Genomic DNA, 15794 nt, shown 5'->3' with positions numbered 1-15794 from the left:
ACAATTCATCTTAATCTTAATCCACATGAATCCCAGTAAGTATGGTTGTGTGCAACATATGCATCACTGGTTAGGCTTACACATCTCTCACTGTGCACATCACCATTCAAACATGTTGAGAAACCCCCCACAGCTCAGATAACACTGAACACTTTAGCAGAAATATCTGAATGAGCAGCGTAACTTGACTAACATGGTCTGTTGTTCATGAGGAGTCGTGGTGACAGCGCTATCTCCTTCCCTTTCCTAAAGGACGGTCCAGTGCTTCCTAAAGGAGATAATAGAGGAAGCATTGGAGCTCTTTTCCTACCATCTACAGAATCCAAACACCTCTCGTCATGGCTGCTGTTTAGAGACTTTCGGGTCATTTCAGGAACATTCTTAAGCAAAATTGTCAATTCGACCAAAACTTAGAGTCACCAGATTGTCAGTTTTTGAAAATGCTGCTGTATCATATCAGTGTCCCTGATATCAGTCCCCATCAGATATCATCAGTCCCCTGTGTGTCCTTCTTTCACTTTGCTCCATCAGTTTCCCACTCGGTCATCAGTCCCCTGTGTTTTCTGCTGCCTCCCTCTGTGTGTGAGTGGATTCGAGCTGACAGACTCTCAGCGGCCTCGCCCATTAGCTCTGTCATGCGTTCACCTCCCCGACTGCGTCTATTATAGACCCGAGACAGCAGGCCCGCCACGACCTCAAGACAGTGCCAAGGAGACTTCATACTGGTGGCCAATAATAAAGTCCTATAATGATGTAATACCCAGTGAACGCTTCGTTACACTGGTGCCATGAACGTCCCTGTCCTGTGTTGGAGGAAGGTGGGGAAAAACTCCGTCAGTGTGTCGACATGTGAGCTTTTATTTTGCCCCACACATTCCTGAATAGGTATGTTCCTGAGTGACATAGAGCTGCGATTGAGTTCATGGAACGGTGAACAGGAGCGTGAAAATGAAGGAATATGTGAAGAAAACATTCCCACCAGAGGAACGAGCATGCCTTGCACGGCAGCTAGATTCTCACAAAATCACGATTAGGCTATCAAGGAACTACAGCATGGTCACATGACTTCACCTCACCACCGCTAAGCTAAAGGAGGCTAATGTTGGGCTATAAAGGAACTACAGCACGGTCACATGACTTCACGTCACCACCGCTAAGCTAAAGGAGGCTAATGTTGGGCTATAAAGGAACTACAGCACGGTCACATGACTTCACCGTCACCACCGCTAAGCTAAAGGCGGCTAATGTTGGGCTTTAAAGGAACTACAGCACGGTCACATGACTTCACGTCACCACCGCTAAGCTAAAGGCGGCTAATGTTGGGCTTTTAAAGGAACTACAGCACGGTCACATGACTTCACGTCTCCACCGCTAAGCTAAAGGCGGCTAATGTTGGGCTTTAAAGGAACTACAGCACGGTCACATGACTTCACGTCACCACCGCTAAGCTAAAGGCGGCTAATGTTGGGCTATGAAGGAACTACAGCATGGTCACATGACTTCACGTCTCCACCGCTAAGCTAAAGGAGGCTAATGTTGGGCTATAAAGGAACTACAGCACGGTCACATGACTTCACGTCTCCACCGCTAAGCTAAGGAGGCTAATGTTGGGCTATAAAGGAACTACAGCACGGTCACATGACTTCACCTCACACTGTTGTTCCCCAAGCCTGGTTTGGACTGTACTCTGTGTCTTCTATTTGTAATTGAGGACAAATCTTCATGACATATAGAGCAGTACATGAAGATTATCCAGCAGGACACTTTCATAAGTCATTGTACTCTTATCTACACAGCTGACCTTTAACCTCTGATATCCAGCGACCTCTGCATCTCCTCGCTTCATATCAGCACCGTGGTGTCGATAACTTTCATTCAAAATCCAAATGCTAAAAATCAGAGTAAAGATAACACAGTGATGTTAAGTCATGATGTTACATGAAGGTCATCTTCTTTAATCTTCAATCCCTTATCGCTAATCCTTATCATTTCTCATCCGTCACTTTCCATAATGTGTCTTTACAAAGGTCAAAAAGGAGGACTCACAACACACTTTAATATCACTGATGAGCAACAACACTGTCAATATTGAAAAAAGCTGTTGCGCAATATCCACTTGTGTATCATTGACGCTTCACTGGACTCCTTTGTTCTGTTCTGTTGTGATTGGTCATCTCTAAGTGGTTGACCAATCACAACAGAGCCGGCCAGCTGACCCATCAGAGCAGACTGGGCTCTGTTTTCAGACAGAGGGGGAAAAGAGGTGCTGCAGCACAGGCAGTATGAGAAAAATGAAGAGCTTTCTGAACATTAAAGCATGGAGACATGTCCCAGGAGAGACGCTAAAGCCTGGAGACATGTCCCAGGAGAGACATTAAAGCATGGAGACATGTCCCAGAGAGAGACGCTAAATATATCAACCTGAAAAACAGTTTTACTCTTCTTTCGAAATTTCACTTTTTAGATATTTTTGGGGGCTTTTTGCCTTTAATCAGACAGGACAGTGGAGAGTGACAGGAAAGTGGGAGAGAGAGTCGGGGTGGGATCCGGAAAGGACCACGGGTCGGGAATCGAACCCGGGTCGCCGGCGTACGGTGCAGGTGCCCCAGCCAGTAGCGTCGCAGCCGGGGCCGCTTTTTTCAGATGTTTGAGTTTTTTCTCAGAATTGGAATTTTCTTAAAAATATTTAATTTTTTTCAACTTTTTCTGAAATCCTGAAATTTCAACCTATGCTTGAAATTTCAGGATTTCACTTTTTTTCTGTAATTTCCCTTTTTTTAGAATTCAGACTTTTTACTTTGATTCTGACTTTTCTTTCAAAATGTTTTATTTTTCATAAATTGACTTTTTGCGAAAAATAGATTTTATTTTACACATTTTCACTATTTTTCATAAATTTAATTTCACTTTTTAAAAATTATTCCCAGTTTCTCAACTTTTGTTCTGATAGATCAACTTTGTGCTGCAATTAAATAAAAAACAACACCGATATATTTTGATCTTTCATTGACTTTCAAGGGACCCTAGCAGTCAGGATCAATAATCCATACAACTTTTGACTCCCAACTTGCAATCTTGTGTGTGTGTGTGTGTGTGTGTGTGTGTGTGTGTGTGTGTGTGTGTGTGTGTGTGTGTGTGTGTGTGTGTGTGTGTGTGTGTGTGTGTGTGTGTGTGTTAAGCATCTTGAACATGTGCCATCTGTGAGATAGTAATCCATGATGTAATCAATGAATGCATGGCTGTGTTTGTTTGAGAGAGACGGTGACACTGAATAAGAAGAAGCATTAAACTGGATGTCACACAACGGAGCTTCCTCCACATTACCACCACGAGTAGAGCAATTATACAGGAACCAACATCTTTATTTAGGTGAAGCTGAGGTGAATTGTTAGTGTTCATGCAGCGTGACGCAACATGTTCTCTGTGATGTCTGCGGCTGCGAGCTCTGCTCTGCAGTGTATTGTAAAAAGTAGATAACATGAGGCTTTAGTTTGTTTGGCTCTGGTTGGTGCGGAGCTGTCTCAGCTTTAAATGTCCACATGATTAATTGTTGTGTGATGGCTGCCCATACGGCTGAAGCTTATGTTTTATTTTATTTTATTATTCAGCGGGTAATCCTGAAGGTCGCGACACTCCTAAGTCTCTCTCGGACACGGCCGTCAGAATGTACACTACGCATCACTGAGTAAACCTGTCTGTGGTTATGTTTCATGTGTCTGTTATTTAAAGTATGCATGAGTGTGTCAGTGTGTTAATCGTGCTCTCCTGTCTGCAGGGAATCTCTGCATTTATGGTCACATGAACGTCAGCGCTGCAGGCCCGATGCCGGTGATGGAGGAGCTTATCAGTGAGAGGTGAGCACTGTTCAGCTTTTATGACGGATCAAAGTGTTTCATGGATGATGTTCGCATGGATACCGAAGCCTGTCTTCACTACTTCTTGTTGTCATTGTGGCGTAAGCTGTTTTCTACCGGCATATTTTTCCGGTGTGGTCTGACAGGAAAACTGTTGTATTGACTAAACCTGAAAGCCGGTATTAAAAACCAACAGAATGCTGCTGTTCAGAACGGTCATCATAGTGAACGGGTGGTCGTTAAAAGGTAAATAGTGTGTCACTCGTTATCCTGGTTAATAATTATAATAATATGTACTTAAATGAACATATATAGCACCGTTCATAAACCCAAGGACGCTTTCACAAAGGGGATGTGTGACGTCGAGAATGTTGTGTTACTTTATGTGTGTGTTGTTGCTCAGGTTAATCTGACCCAGCCTCCGATGTTAAGCTATGTTCCAGCGGTTGGTTCAAATGGGAACTGGTTTTCGGTGCCACACTTGGAAGACCCTATGTTGAAAATCACCTAGAGAAGAGAAGGAACCCTTAATGGTCCCACTGAGGTGAAATGTACATTCTGTACACCGTTGCTCTTTCGGGGACTTGAACCTGTGACCTTCCAGTTCCCAAGCCAAGTCCCTATGGACTTTGCCACCACCACCTCTCCTCGAGTTGAAGTTTTTCTAGAGCAACTTTTACCGCAAAACAGGCTGCAAATAAAATGTAAAAATTGTAGCCCTTTCTAAGAGTTGCAGCTCTAAAATCAGCCGGAAATACAATCTTCACATATCTGAACTCTACAGGAGGCGATAATCGTGTTTCCTCGTTTCATGTCTTCATCGTGATGGTGGTGGGGGGGGGGGGGCCTGAGACGTCTCTTTGATGTTTAATAGAGGTAGAGATCAGATTGAGGCCACAGCGTTTCATTTACACCACGCTGAAATTCATCAAACCTTTTATTACCAAGCTCCACTTTTCCTTCTGACTGTTCCTTTAATTTGACATCCTTCTGTTTATATACAGTCCCAGAGTCTCACACAAACTGATCTATACAACTGTTTATCTGGAGGAACAGAAGACGCTATCTGCAGCACTCTGTATTAAATCAGTCTCAGAGGGCTGCAGATCAAAAATGAATTCCCTGCCCCGGTTCCCTTCAAGGGCATCTCTTCAGATTTGAGGCCCGGCTGAGGAAACAGTATTCAGCGTGAGTTCCCTGCCTCTGTAGTTATCTCCCCCTCAGGCTTGTTGGTTTGATTGAAGCGGGGAAACAGTTGGGTGGTCTTTCTTTAATGGCTTATGAATGTAAAGAGTCCTTTTATAGCTTTCCTCTGCCTAGCTAGCGTTTGTTTTCCTCCCTGAGGGCATGAGAGAGATGTGAATATCTTTTTAAACCATCACTTATGAAGGTGCTTTGCTGTGCTGCGCTTGCTTTGACTCAGGCTGATAAGGAAAAGATGCATAAAGGTGACTGCATAGTGGGGAAGAGACAGAAAATCCCAGTGTGTGTAAGCAGAAGGATTTACTTCAAGCTCTCTTAACGAATTCAAGGGTGTGCCACAGGGATGGGTTCTAGGACCGTTAATCAACCTTAATCAAAACGTTTTAAATGCAAATTTCCGCTGACAATACAGTGATATATTGCCCTGCGTCCACCCCAAATCAGGCCCTTTGTGTGTACAACATAGCCTGTGTGACTTGAAACCTGATTTAAATGCTGACAGGACAAAGCTCATGTTGTTCTCAAAACCAAAATCCATGCCGTTAAACCTCCGCCCTGTCACGGCTTTGCAGGATCTGAAAGTGAATCTGTGTCTCAATAGCTAATCGACTACTCTCTCTTGTCTTGTCTAAGCCTAAAGTTTCTACTTTAGAAAGTCTTTTTGCATCCGTTATGTCTGTGCTACACTCTGGCAACGGTGTTTATATGAATGCATCTTCTACATGCCTTCACTCTTTGGACGTCGTCTCTACGGGGCTCTGAGGTTTTATTACAAACCTTCAAACCCTTGAACGCACCATTGCTCCTTGTATGCTCGGGTTGGACTGTGAACTAAACCAGTGATATATCCTTATTTATTCATAAGACTGTTCTTGATGTTTTTCCACTTTATGAATGGATTAATATCCTTCAAAAAGTAGAAGGAACTCATCGTCTTTGCCTCACATAATGTTTTTCTAACTGCACACTGAGCTGGGGAAAAGGTCTATATCTTAAATTGAGTTACATTCAGAAAAATATATTTCTGAGTGAAGTCACTCCTCTGGGAACTTCACTCCAGTGCGGACACATTGGAATATTTGGAATAATTGCTTTATTCATCAGGAAGGTCAGGAACATGATAAAAAGACCTCCTGCAGAAAACAGTACAGTTATACAACGTGTTTGAATGTTTAATTTCTGAGGAATTAGAGGACACAGCTTCTGATGAACAAAGGAATGATGTGAGTGATGTGTTTCCTCTTCTCTGTTGCTGCGTAAACACTCACATTTCTCCACGGGGATTAATAAAGGTACCTCTTGTGTTATCTTATCTTAATATCCGTTGCTTCATAAGCATCTGGAAAATATTGATATCTTTACAAGTTAGAACACGTTGATTTCAGACGCTCTTGTTTCCAGTTTCTTAAGAAAGTACCGGAGAATTTCTACAGTCAATCTCTACTTTCATTCAGACGCATAAGACACACCAGGAACCAGCTGCAACATGAGGTAACCCTCTGAGCAGATTTAAAGAGAGTCTGTAGATGCTTTGTGTTGACACGTTTCGGACCCTGATATGTTCTCTGTTATTGTCTTAACTCTGTGACTGTGCTGCTCCCTATCTCAGCCAGGACTCTCTGATACAAAGAGAGGTTTAATCTCAACGGGACTTTCCTAGTTCAATAAATAACGCAGAACTCTACTTAAAGGATGGGAGATTAGAAAAGGTTAACTTTATACAGAAAGAACACACGCTGTTATCGTCTATTATAATAGGAAAAGTCTTGTGGACATTTTGCCTTTCCTCATTTTTAATTTGTCTATTAATTCCATCGTTATCTTGGCAACAACTTTCCCCTTTCTGCCAATATAAGCCCCAGTGATAAGAGAGCTTAAGCTTCCCTCAACAATTGAACCTACTTTGTTTAGTTCAATGAACACATGTTTTAATCAGCTTGCTCTTGTGGGAAATTTGCACTTATTTGTTCATCATTAAATGTCTGAGGACAAACAAAACTTGAACGCTTTAACCATGCACGTTTATTTAATCAAACAAAATAAAACAGAAACATTTTAATTATTACTTCCTGTCTGTCTTCTTCTGCTGTTCCCTTCAGTGTTTACTTCCTGTCTGTCTTCTTCTGCTGTTCCCTTTAGTGTTTACTTCCTGTCTGTCTGCTTCTGCTGTCCCCTTTAGTGTTTACTTCCTGTCTGTCTGCTTCTGCTGTCCCCTTTAGTGTTTACTTCCTGTCTGTCTGCTTCTGCTGTCCCCTTTAGTGTTTACTTCCTGTCTGTCTGCTTCTGCTGTCCCCTTTAGTGTTTACTTCCTGTCTGTCTTCTTCTGCTGTTCCCTTTAGTGTTTACTTCCTGTCAGTCTGCTTCTGCTGTCCCCTTTAGTGTTTACTTCCTGTCTGTCTGCTTCTGCTGTTCCCTTTAGTGTTTACTTCCTGTCTGTCTGCTTCTGCTGTTCCCTTTAGTGTTTACTTCCTGTCTGTCTGCTTCTGCTGTTCCCTTTAGTGTTTACTTCCTGTCTGTCTTCTTCTGCTGTTCCCTTTAGTGTTTACTTCCTGTCTGTCTTCTTCTGCTGTTCCCTTCAGTGTTTACTTCCTGTCTGTCTTCTTCTGCTGTTCCCTTTAGTGTTTACTTCCTGTCTGTCTTCTTCTGCTGTTCCCTTTAGTGTTTACTTCCTGTCTGTCTTCTTCTGCTGTTCCCTTAGTGTTTACTTCCTGTCTGTCTTCTTCTGCTGTTCCCTTTAGTGTTTACTTCCTGTCTGTCTTCTTCTGCTGTTCCCTTTAGCGTTTACTTCCTGTCTGTCTTCTTCTGCTGTTCCCTTTAGTGTTTACTTCCTGTCTGTCTTCTTCTGCTGTTCCCTTTAGTGTTTACTTCCTGTCTGTCTTCTTCTGCTGTTCCCTTTAGTGTTTACTTCCTGTCTGTCTTCTTCTGCTGTTCCCTTTAGTGTTTACTTTACACTCAGAATTCAGTATTCAGCTAAGCCGTGTTATAACCTGTTTCTATTTGCTGCTGACACCATAATTAGGGATGAGTGCCTCAGGTCTCCGTAGTAAGACAGGCGTGTTTATGAGATTGTAGTGGAAAATGACATGACCCAGTTGTGATGTAATACGGAGCCTCCAGCTGCGCGGAGTGAAAAAGAATGCTCTGGCCAGCAGGTATGATTAATGAGTCAGTGTCACAGCAGCCGGCACAGCCCCCTATATATACAGACATGCTAACGTCACATATGGTATGTTATAGTATGTTCTTGTTTGGTAGAGGAAGTTGGAGGCACATGTTAATGCAACACGGCAGAATGTCAGAGTGATGAGGGGAGAGATAAAATGACATTAAGATAACACGTTGGTTTATGTAGTTTCTGTTTTATTTAGTATAAAACTTTCCCTGTATCTTTTGTGGTTTGACTTCCTGTTTTTGTGTTTTCCTGTGTTCCTCATGTTATTGTGAAGTCATGTGACCGTGCTGTAGTTCCTTTATAGCCCAACATTAGCCACCTTTAGCTTAGCGGTGGAGACGTGAAGTCATGTGACCGTGCTGTAGTTCCTCTATAGCCCAACATTAGCCTCCTTTAGCTTAGCGGTGGAGACGTGAAGTCATGTGACCGTGCTGTAGTTCCTTTATAGCCCAACATTAGCCTCCTTTAGCTTAGCGGTGGAGACATGAAGTCATGTGACCGTGCTATAGTTCCTTCATAGCCCAACATTAGCCGCCTTTAGCTTAGCGGTGGAGACGTGAAGTCATGTGACCGTGCTGTAGTTCCTCTATAGCCCAACATTAGCCTCCTTTAGCTTAGCGGTGGAGACATGAAGTCATGTGACCGTGCTGTAGTTCCTCTATAGCCCAACATTAGCCTCCTTTAGCTTAGCGGTGGAGACGTGAAGTCATGTGACCGTGCTGTAGTTCCTTTATAGCCCAACATTAGCCTCCTTTAGCTTAGCGGTGGAGACGTGAAGTCATGTGACCATGCTGTAGTTCCTTTATAGCCCAACATTAGCCTCCTTTAGCTTAGCGGTGGAGACATGAAGTCATGTGACCGTGCTGTAGTTCCTTTATAGCCCAACATTAGCCTCCTTTAGCTTAGCGGTGGAGACATGAAGTCATGTGACCGTGCTGTAGTTCCTTTATAGCCCAACATTACCTTTTTATTTCTGCTAATTGCATTTATGCTCCAAATGCTCCTACAAAAACACGTCACCTCTTTACTTCCCTTTTCATCACCTGCCTGCTCACTAAGTTTAGGACTACTTGTTTTTTATTAGCTTTACATTTAATGAACCTTTCCTTTTACTTACGTTCCTTTTTGTTTCTGTGTTTGGATCCTAATGCCTCAAACGCAAATGCATGTACGTATTAGCAAGCATCCATTGCTATAGGGAAGAATGTAATTTGTCATGCCAAATTAGCAGCATTAGCATAATTCTTCCTAAACCCAAACTTCTTAATTAGTGGAAACACTATCTGCTGTTGCTGCTAACCTACCGGGAGGCGATGAGTTAATTTAATCATATCACACATGTTGCTCTGCATGTTCCCTCAGAATGTCTTATCTCTTTACCAGCAGGGTATCGGTGCTGGGTATGCGCTGTAGTGTGTCCCTCGGCACGGATGATTCAGCGACACCTTGACATCAGTTTCTTTGTCAAATATGCTCCACATTATGTTCAGGATGTATAACCCGGTACTCCTGCTGCCTTTGGGAGGGTTTGATTGGTGGAGAGCTTATGAAGGTGGCAAGATGATACATTTCTCATATTCCATAATAATGATGCATAGGAGTGAACAGATGGTTCTGAGTCATTCTTCATCCGATCGTATGTCTTTGATTGGCACCTTTTGTTGCCAAGTGTGCAGAGTTTGGTCTAAACCAGGTATCAGGGTCTCTGCTCTGTCTTACTCTCAGCGTGCGCCCTCAAACCAAAATGCAGATTTCCCCCGTAAAATGTTAAAGTGATGCCAGGAAACAATCTCTCTGCTGGTCAGAAAGGGTTCAGAGTCCAGAGATATGGAGATGGGGTCAGATGTCTGGTCAGACGGCAGAGACAGCTTATGGTGAGTAAATAGGGGATGGATGTACATCCATGTAATGGTGGGTCTGCGGGGGACGAGTGGCAGGCAGCAGGCTGACACTGAGACTGAGATTTCTGATCCTTTCTTTTACTCTCCTTTTTTCTGGAGAGGAAGTAAAGGAACCGGAGCTCTGGATCTATTTGTTGTTGGATGTGCAATATATGACTCGCAGCTTTAAGACGTGAGGACACTATTATTTTCCGCTTCGCTCTGATGCAGGATTTACACCTGGAAGTGGGCGGGGCTTAATGTAGACAGGAGGTGACGTTAGCTTCATGCTATATTTATGAAAAATGAAAAAAACAGAGAGGTCTGATCAAAAGTGAAATTCGTTTTGATTTCTGAGATTAAAATCAGACTTTAGTCTCGAAATTCTGAGATTTTCAGAACCTTTTTTATTTTTTTCCTGACTAAAGTTTTTTAAGGATTTTTCTCAGATTTCCTTCTTTTTTCTCAGACTTTAAAAGAGGATAAATCGATCTGTGTTTGTCGGTCAGGATTGGTTATTTATTTGGACGGCCAAATGTTGTTTGAATGTTGTGGCGCACGGAAGTGCATTATCTCCTTTCCGTCCCTAAAGGATGGTCCTGTGTTTCCTTAAGGAGACAACAAAGGAAGCATTGAAGCTTCTTTCCTATCATCCAGAGAACTAAGACATCTCTTAGCAGTAGAGAGCGACGGCAATCTAGATCTTTCTAAAAGGCTTGCCAAACTGACCTCCTCAGGGAAGTTGTTCCACTGAACAGAAAAGGTTTCCACCTATCACGTAGGGTGTCAGAGGATCTGAGATGTACTTGGATGCAATAGGATCTTAAAATCAATCCTGAAGCTTGCCCTTGACAAAAACCCTGAAGCTTAGAATAATGTCCTGCTGAAACCAGTGCTGTGTAAAGCTATAGCTCTCAGTTCATGTCAAACACATCCTGCAATGTAATAGCTCACTTCGGAGGCTTATATGCAGCCGCCGGGCACGACAGACCCGGAACAGGACGGCGTGTTCGAGCTATAAGTCAATACCAGACCGTCAGAGCGATCAGATAGCTGCCGGCTTCTCTTTCCCTTCCAGAATCAGCAGCTGTTTACCTGCCCTCTCCTCTCCTCTCCTGTCCTGTCCTCTCCTCTCCTCTCCTCTCCTCTCCTCTCCTCTCCTCTCCTCTCCTCTCCTCTCCTCTCTTCTCAGGTGTCCTGTGACAGGTCCTGTTTTCTGGATGATTGCATTGAACAGACAGCATGAGATGAAACAGAAAGCCGGAGTTCACCGCTGCCAGCTTGTATTGTTTCAGGACTTCTGTCAAATGTTTGTTCATTCAGCTGTTTGTTCCCTGCTGTCATCTATGGATCCATTCATGGAGAGTTACCGTTAGGCCACAGGGAACTACAGCACGGTCACATGACTTCACGTCACCACCGCTAAGCTAAAGGTGGCTAATGTTGGGCTATAAAGGAACTACAGCACGGTCACATGACTTCACCTCACCACCGCTAAGCTAAAGGAGGCTAATGTTGGGCTATAAAGGAACTACAGCACGGTCACATGACTTCACGTCACCACCGCTAAGCTAAAGGCGGCTAATGTTGGGCTATAAAGGAACTACAGCACGGTCACATGACTTCACCTCACCACCGCTAAGCTAAAGGAGGCTAATGTTGGGTTATAAAGGAACTACAGCACGGTCACATGACTTCACGTCACCACCGCTAAGCTAAAGGAGGCTAATGTTGGGCTATAAAGGAACTACAGCACGGTCACATGACTTCACGTCACCACCGCTAAGCTAAAGGAAGCTAATGTTGGGCTATAAAGGAACTACAGCACGGTCACATGACTTCACGTCACCACCGCTAAGCTAAAGGAAGCTAATGTTGGGCGTGATGACGTTTAGTTTTAGAACGACTCTTGTAAAATATGGAGCCGGTATTTTCTTTATAATCCTGTAGAAAACCTACATTTCTTTGAAGGAGAGAAAAAGCTTCAGTGTCAGAAAGCTTGTTTCTTGTTTGAATATCTGATCATTTTTGGAGAGTAAACGTTTCGTAGTATGCATGCAGGGTGTGGCTGCATTTACTCTCTGTACTATTGCATCTTTTTATAATTCGTCCCAAACCCCCGGCACATAATGTTGCAGCCAGCTTAATATGAGTGTTGTGTGCTTTTTCAATCGCTCCATTCAAGACCTTCTTCCCCGTTCTGTACCTGCATTTCAGACTCGGCTGTCGTAACATCTTGTGCAATCAGTCTGAATAAGTCATGCACACTCTTACATAAAGTCAATTAGAAATATTCTGTTCATACACAAAAGCATTTGCTGATGCATGGAGATGACAGTGCACACACACACACACACACACACACACACACACACACACACACACACACACACACACACACACACACACACACACACACACACACACAGCCACACGACAGTACTCGTATCTGAATCAGAGCGCACGACGATGGTGTCTAAATCTCCAGCGATGAAACAGTTTTCCTCGCAGATGGACAGGAGGCAGGAGGTGAAGAGTGTGTGTGTGTGTGTGCGTTTGGGGGAAGTTGAGTGTGCCATCATACAGTGTTTCCAAACTGTTTCCATTCATGCCTGACAAGGGGATCTTTCCAACTGTCACTGATAGCTGTCCTCTGCTTTCAGGAAACAACACCAGACTCTCAATGAGCGTTCTCTCTCTCTCTCTCTCTCACACACCCACACACACACACACACACATTCACGTGGCGTTGGTTGTTATTGCTTCATATTGGTTGGGAAATCTCGAGGCAGTGAAAGGCTTGTTTAGAGTTCTAGAAAAGTCTGGGGTCATTTCGAACATGGGGGAAGGCCTCGGCTCTCGTCTTGTATTCATTGTCCACTTAAAGATTTAATCTTTTGAATAATCATCCATGCTTTCAGATGCAGAAGGAAAAGTAAGAACAAAACAAAACAGAAGTACATGACGCAGTAGAGAGCCACCTTCTCCTGAGGAAGCTAGTAGAACATGTTGCCCTTTCACAGATGTCTATCCTTTTTTGTGTGGGTTTGTGCTTTATAATTTAGTCTTCACTTCCCTGCTCTCACCCCTCAGCGAGCATCCCGCCTCTCGTGCCCTTCATCACCGGGGGAAGCTGCTCTCTCTGCAGCGCTCCTACAGTACAAATGTTTCCAGAAGCTTTCAGAAGCAATGCCTCTCCTGCTTCTGGATGCAGAGGAGAGGAGGTTATGCTTTATTTTTTGGAGGAGTTAGAAGTTTTTATGCCGGCATTGAAACAAATGTGTCTTCCTGTTGCACAATTAGGTAATGTGTGCTGACAAGTGGCTCTGAGCTAAAGACTGCCCGATGTTTTCCCACAGTGAGGAAAACCCTTTGATACACACATGCTAAAGACGGCTGCAGAGTGTGTTAATGATCTAATTGTGACACACACACACACACACACACGGCGAGCACTTGCAGAATGCAGAGAGTGGATTTTAATGATGTGCATGAAACATGGAGACCGTGCTGTTTGCTTTCTGTGAGTCTGATTAAAGCCTCAGCGACAGGAAACAGAACACTGAACACGTAAAGGAAAAATCCTCCGCGTGTTTACTCCTCTTCAGAATCTCGCCGTCACAAAATGATCCTTTAAAGATGAACATTTTTCGTTCGTTATGGTCATTTATTTAGCAAATTACGACAAAATAAATAAGAAAAGCATGATGTATGAATCAGCTTGATGGAGAAAGCAAATGAATCCCAAATGATCAAACTATAAGTGACTGGAGCCTTTATGAAGATTAAATAAATAGAAGACAATAAAAACGTTATTTAAGGTAAAATCGTTCCTCCACGTCATGCTAAATCATACATTTATTGGTGTGGAAGTGACATAAAGGAGTTTTATTCACATTGTATGCATTGAAAACGTAATGCAATGCAAGTTAAACAACAGACGAGTGTTTCTGCAGAGGCGTCAGTGCAGAAACAACCACAAACATGTTCAAAAAAATGTTGATTGTAAGAAAAACGGGTCAAAAAGTGAGAAAAATGCCGACTCATTTCTGGGTTTCAGAACTGAATCCTGCTCTTCCATGTGATCGGGGACTTAAATGAACTGTGGCGCCCATCTAGAGTGTCCTCAGGTAACAGAAGACCAGGTTTCCTCTTTTAGAAAGCACTCCACTGAATGTCCCTGATCCTCCTCGGCTGCAGAGGTGGAAGAAGTCCTCAGGTTTAGTATTTGGGTAAAAGCAGAATTACTACTTTTAAAAAATGCTCTGTTGCAAAGGTGTACGTTCAAAAGTACAGAAGAGTTGGCATCAAAGTGAAAGTTCTTCTACTAACAGCGTGGAAATGTGAAAGGATTTGTCACCGCTGCAAGAAAATGCCGAGTCACAGCAGTGACAGACTGACAAATAAACCACATTTCAGATAAATGCTCGTGTTGTTTTGACAGCTTTCAGGTACACTTCCTGTGTGTGTCGCTTCCTTATCTTCACAACAAAAATCCTCCGCCTTATCTTTACGTGTCTCAGTGTTAGGATACAGATCCTGCAGGATTTATAGGTTGTTTTTAACGGTAGATTGAACACGACCGGGACCTGACAATCTTTAGGTGGAAAATGTCTGCACTGATTATCAAAAGTGACGTAAATCTGTAACGGCATTACAGTTTGACCTGAAGGGAGGTCGGGTGGACTTCTGACGGGACAAAGAGCTGTAGATAAGAAAAGCGTTGTTGTTTTAACATCCATACACATTAAAGCGTATTTATATCTGAAACATCATAAAATGTAGTGAAAAAGGGTTGAAAAAAGTCACTAAAACCAATGAAGAGTGGCTGAGTATGTTTGGTTTTGGTTAAAACAGGAGGCATGAGGATTGAATGATGAAGTGAATTCATGTAGAAATCTCTTTCGATGGAAATGTGTGTGTGCTTGGAAACACCTATTTCATGTGACATACAAATGAGATCTGAATAAAAGTAGATTAAGGAGAAGCCTTTTAGTGTCTCCAGAAAAGCTGTTTTTATAACCAGCTTTTGGGAGGGTTACCATAAAAAAGTGAATCCATCACAATCACTAGTTACCTGTAAGAGATGTAGTGACTGGTGCCTCCTCAGCAGGGCCCAGGAGGTGAAGTGGGACCTCTTCAAGTACCAGTACACACTCCATATTTAGGTCTGTACGGGGACTGGAACCGGCGACCCCGATCTGAGTGTCAAAATGTAAAAGTAACCGGATTACTTTCAGTTAGATTAGGATTACTTTATATCATTGATTTGTTTTCAGAATTTAAAAGTGTCCTTGTCTGTTATCATTCTGGTTTGCATTAATAGGCCCAACATGACTGTGGGTCACACAATAGCATGGAAGAAAGTGTATACAGTGACCTCCGGAATTATTGGCACCCCTTTGGTAAAAATGAGCAAAAAAGGTATATACATTATATTTAATTCAAAACAGGATCTCAAATCTAACCTTTTACTGAAGTGGAATTATTTTAAAATAATAACAAAGTTGACTTTAAATATTTTTCTCCAAAGCACGTGAGCCACAATTATTGGCACCCCTCCTTTTCATATTTTGTGCGGCCTCCTTTAGGCAGGAGCACAGCTCTGAGTCTCCTCCTGTGATGCCTGATGAGCTCGGTGAATACATGGCACGGGATCTCAGACCATTCTTCAGAGTGTCTGCA

General features: G+C 43.0%; 1 protein-coding gene across 3 annotated transcripts in view; it reads left to right on the top strand.

Moving 5' to 3' along the window:
* The window catches only part of htr4 (5-hydroxytryptamine receptor 4), a 129968-nt gene that overhangs the window by 35408 nt on the left and 78766 nt on the right, over positions 1–15794 (top strand). For all 3 annotated transcript variants that reach the window (XM_063877146.1, XM_063877145.1, XM_063877147.1), the window contains exon 2: positions 3776–3854. In XM_063877146.1, coding sequence (XP_063733216.1) covers positions 3799–3854 — 56 coding nt within the window. In that variant the 5' untranslated portion in view covers positions 3776–3798. The remainder of the gene's footprint in view (positions 1–3775; positions 3855–15794) is intronic.

Source organism: Eleginops maclovinus, chromosome 23 (assembly GCF_036324505.1).
Source record: "Eleginops maclovinus isolate JMC-PN-2008 ecotype Puerto Natales chromosome 23, JC_Emac_rtc_rv5, whole genome shotgun sequence".
Lineage (NCBI taxonomy): Eukaryota > Metazoa > Chordata > Actinopteri > Perciformes > Eleginopidae > Eleginops > Eleginops maclovinus.
The sequence above is the reverse complement of the archived record's forward strand: the minus strand, read 5'-3'. Positions and strand labels throughout refer to the sequence as shown.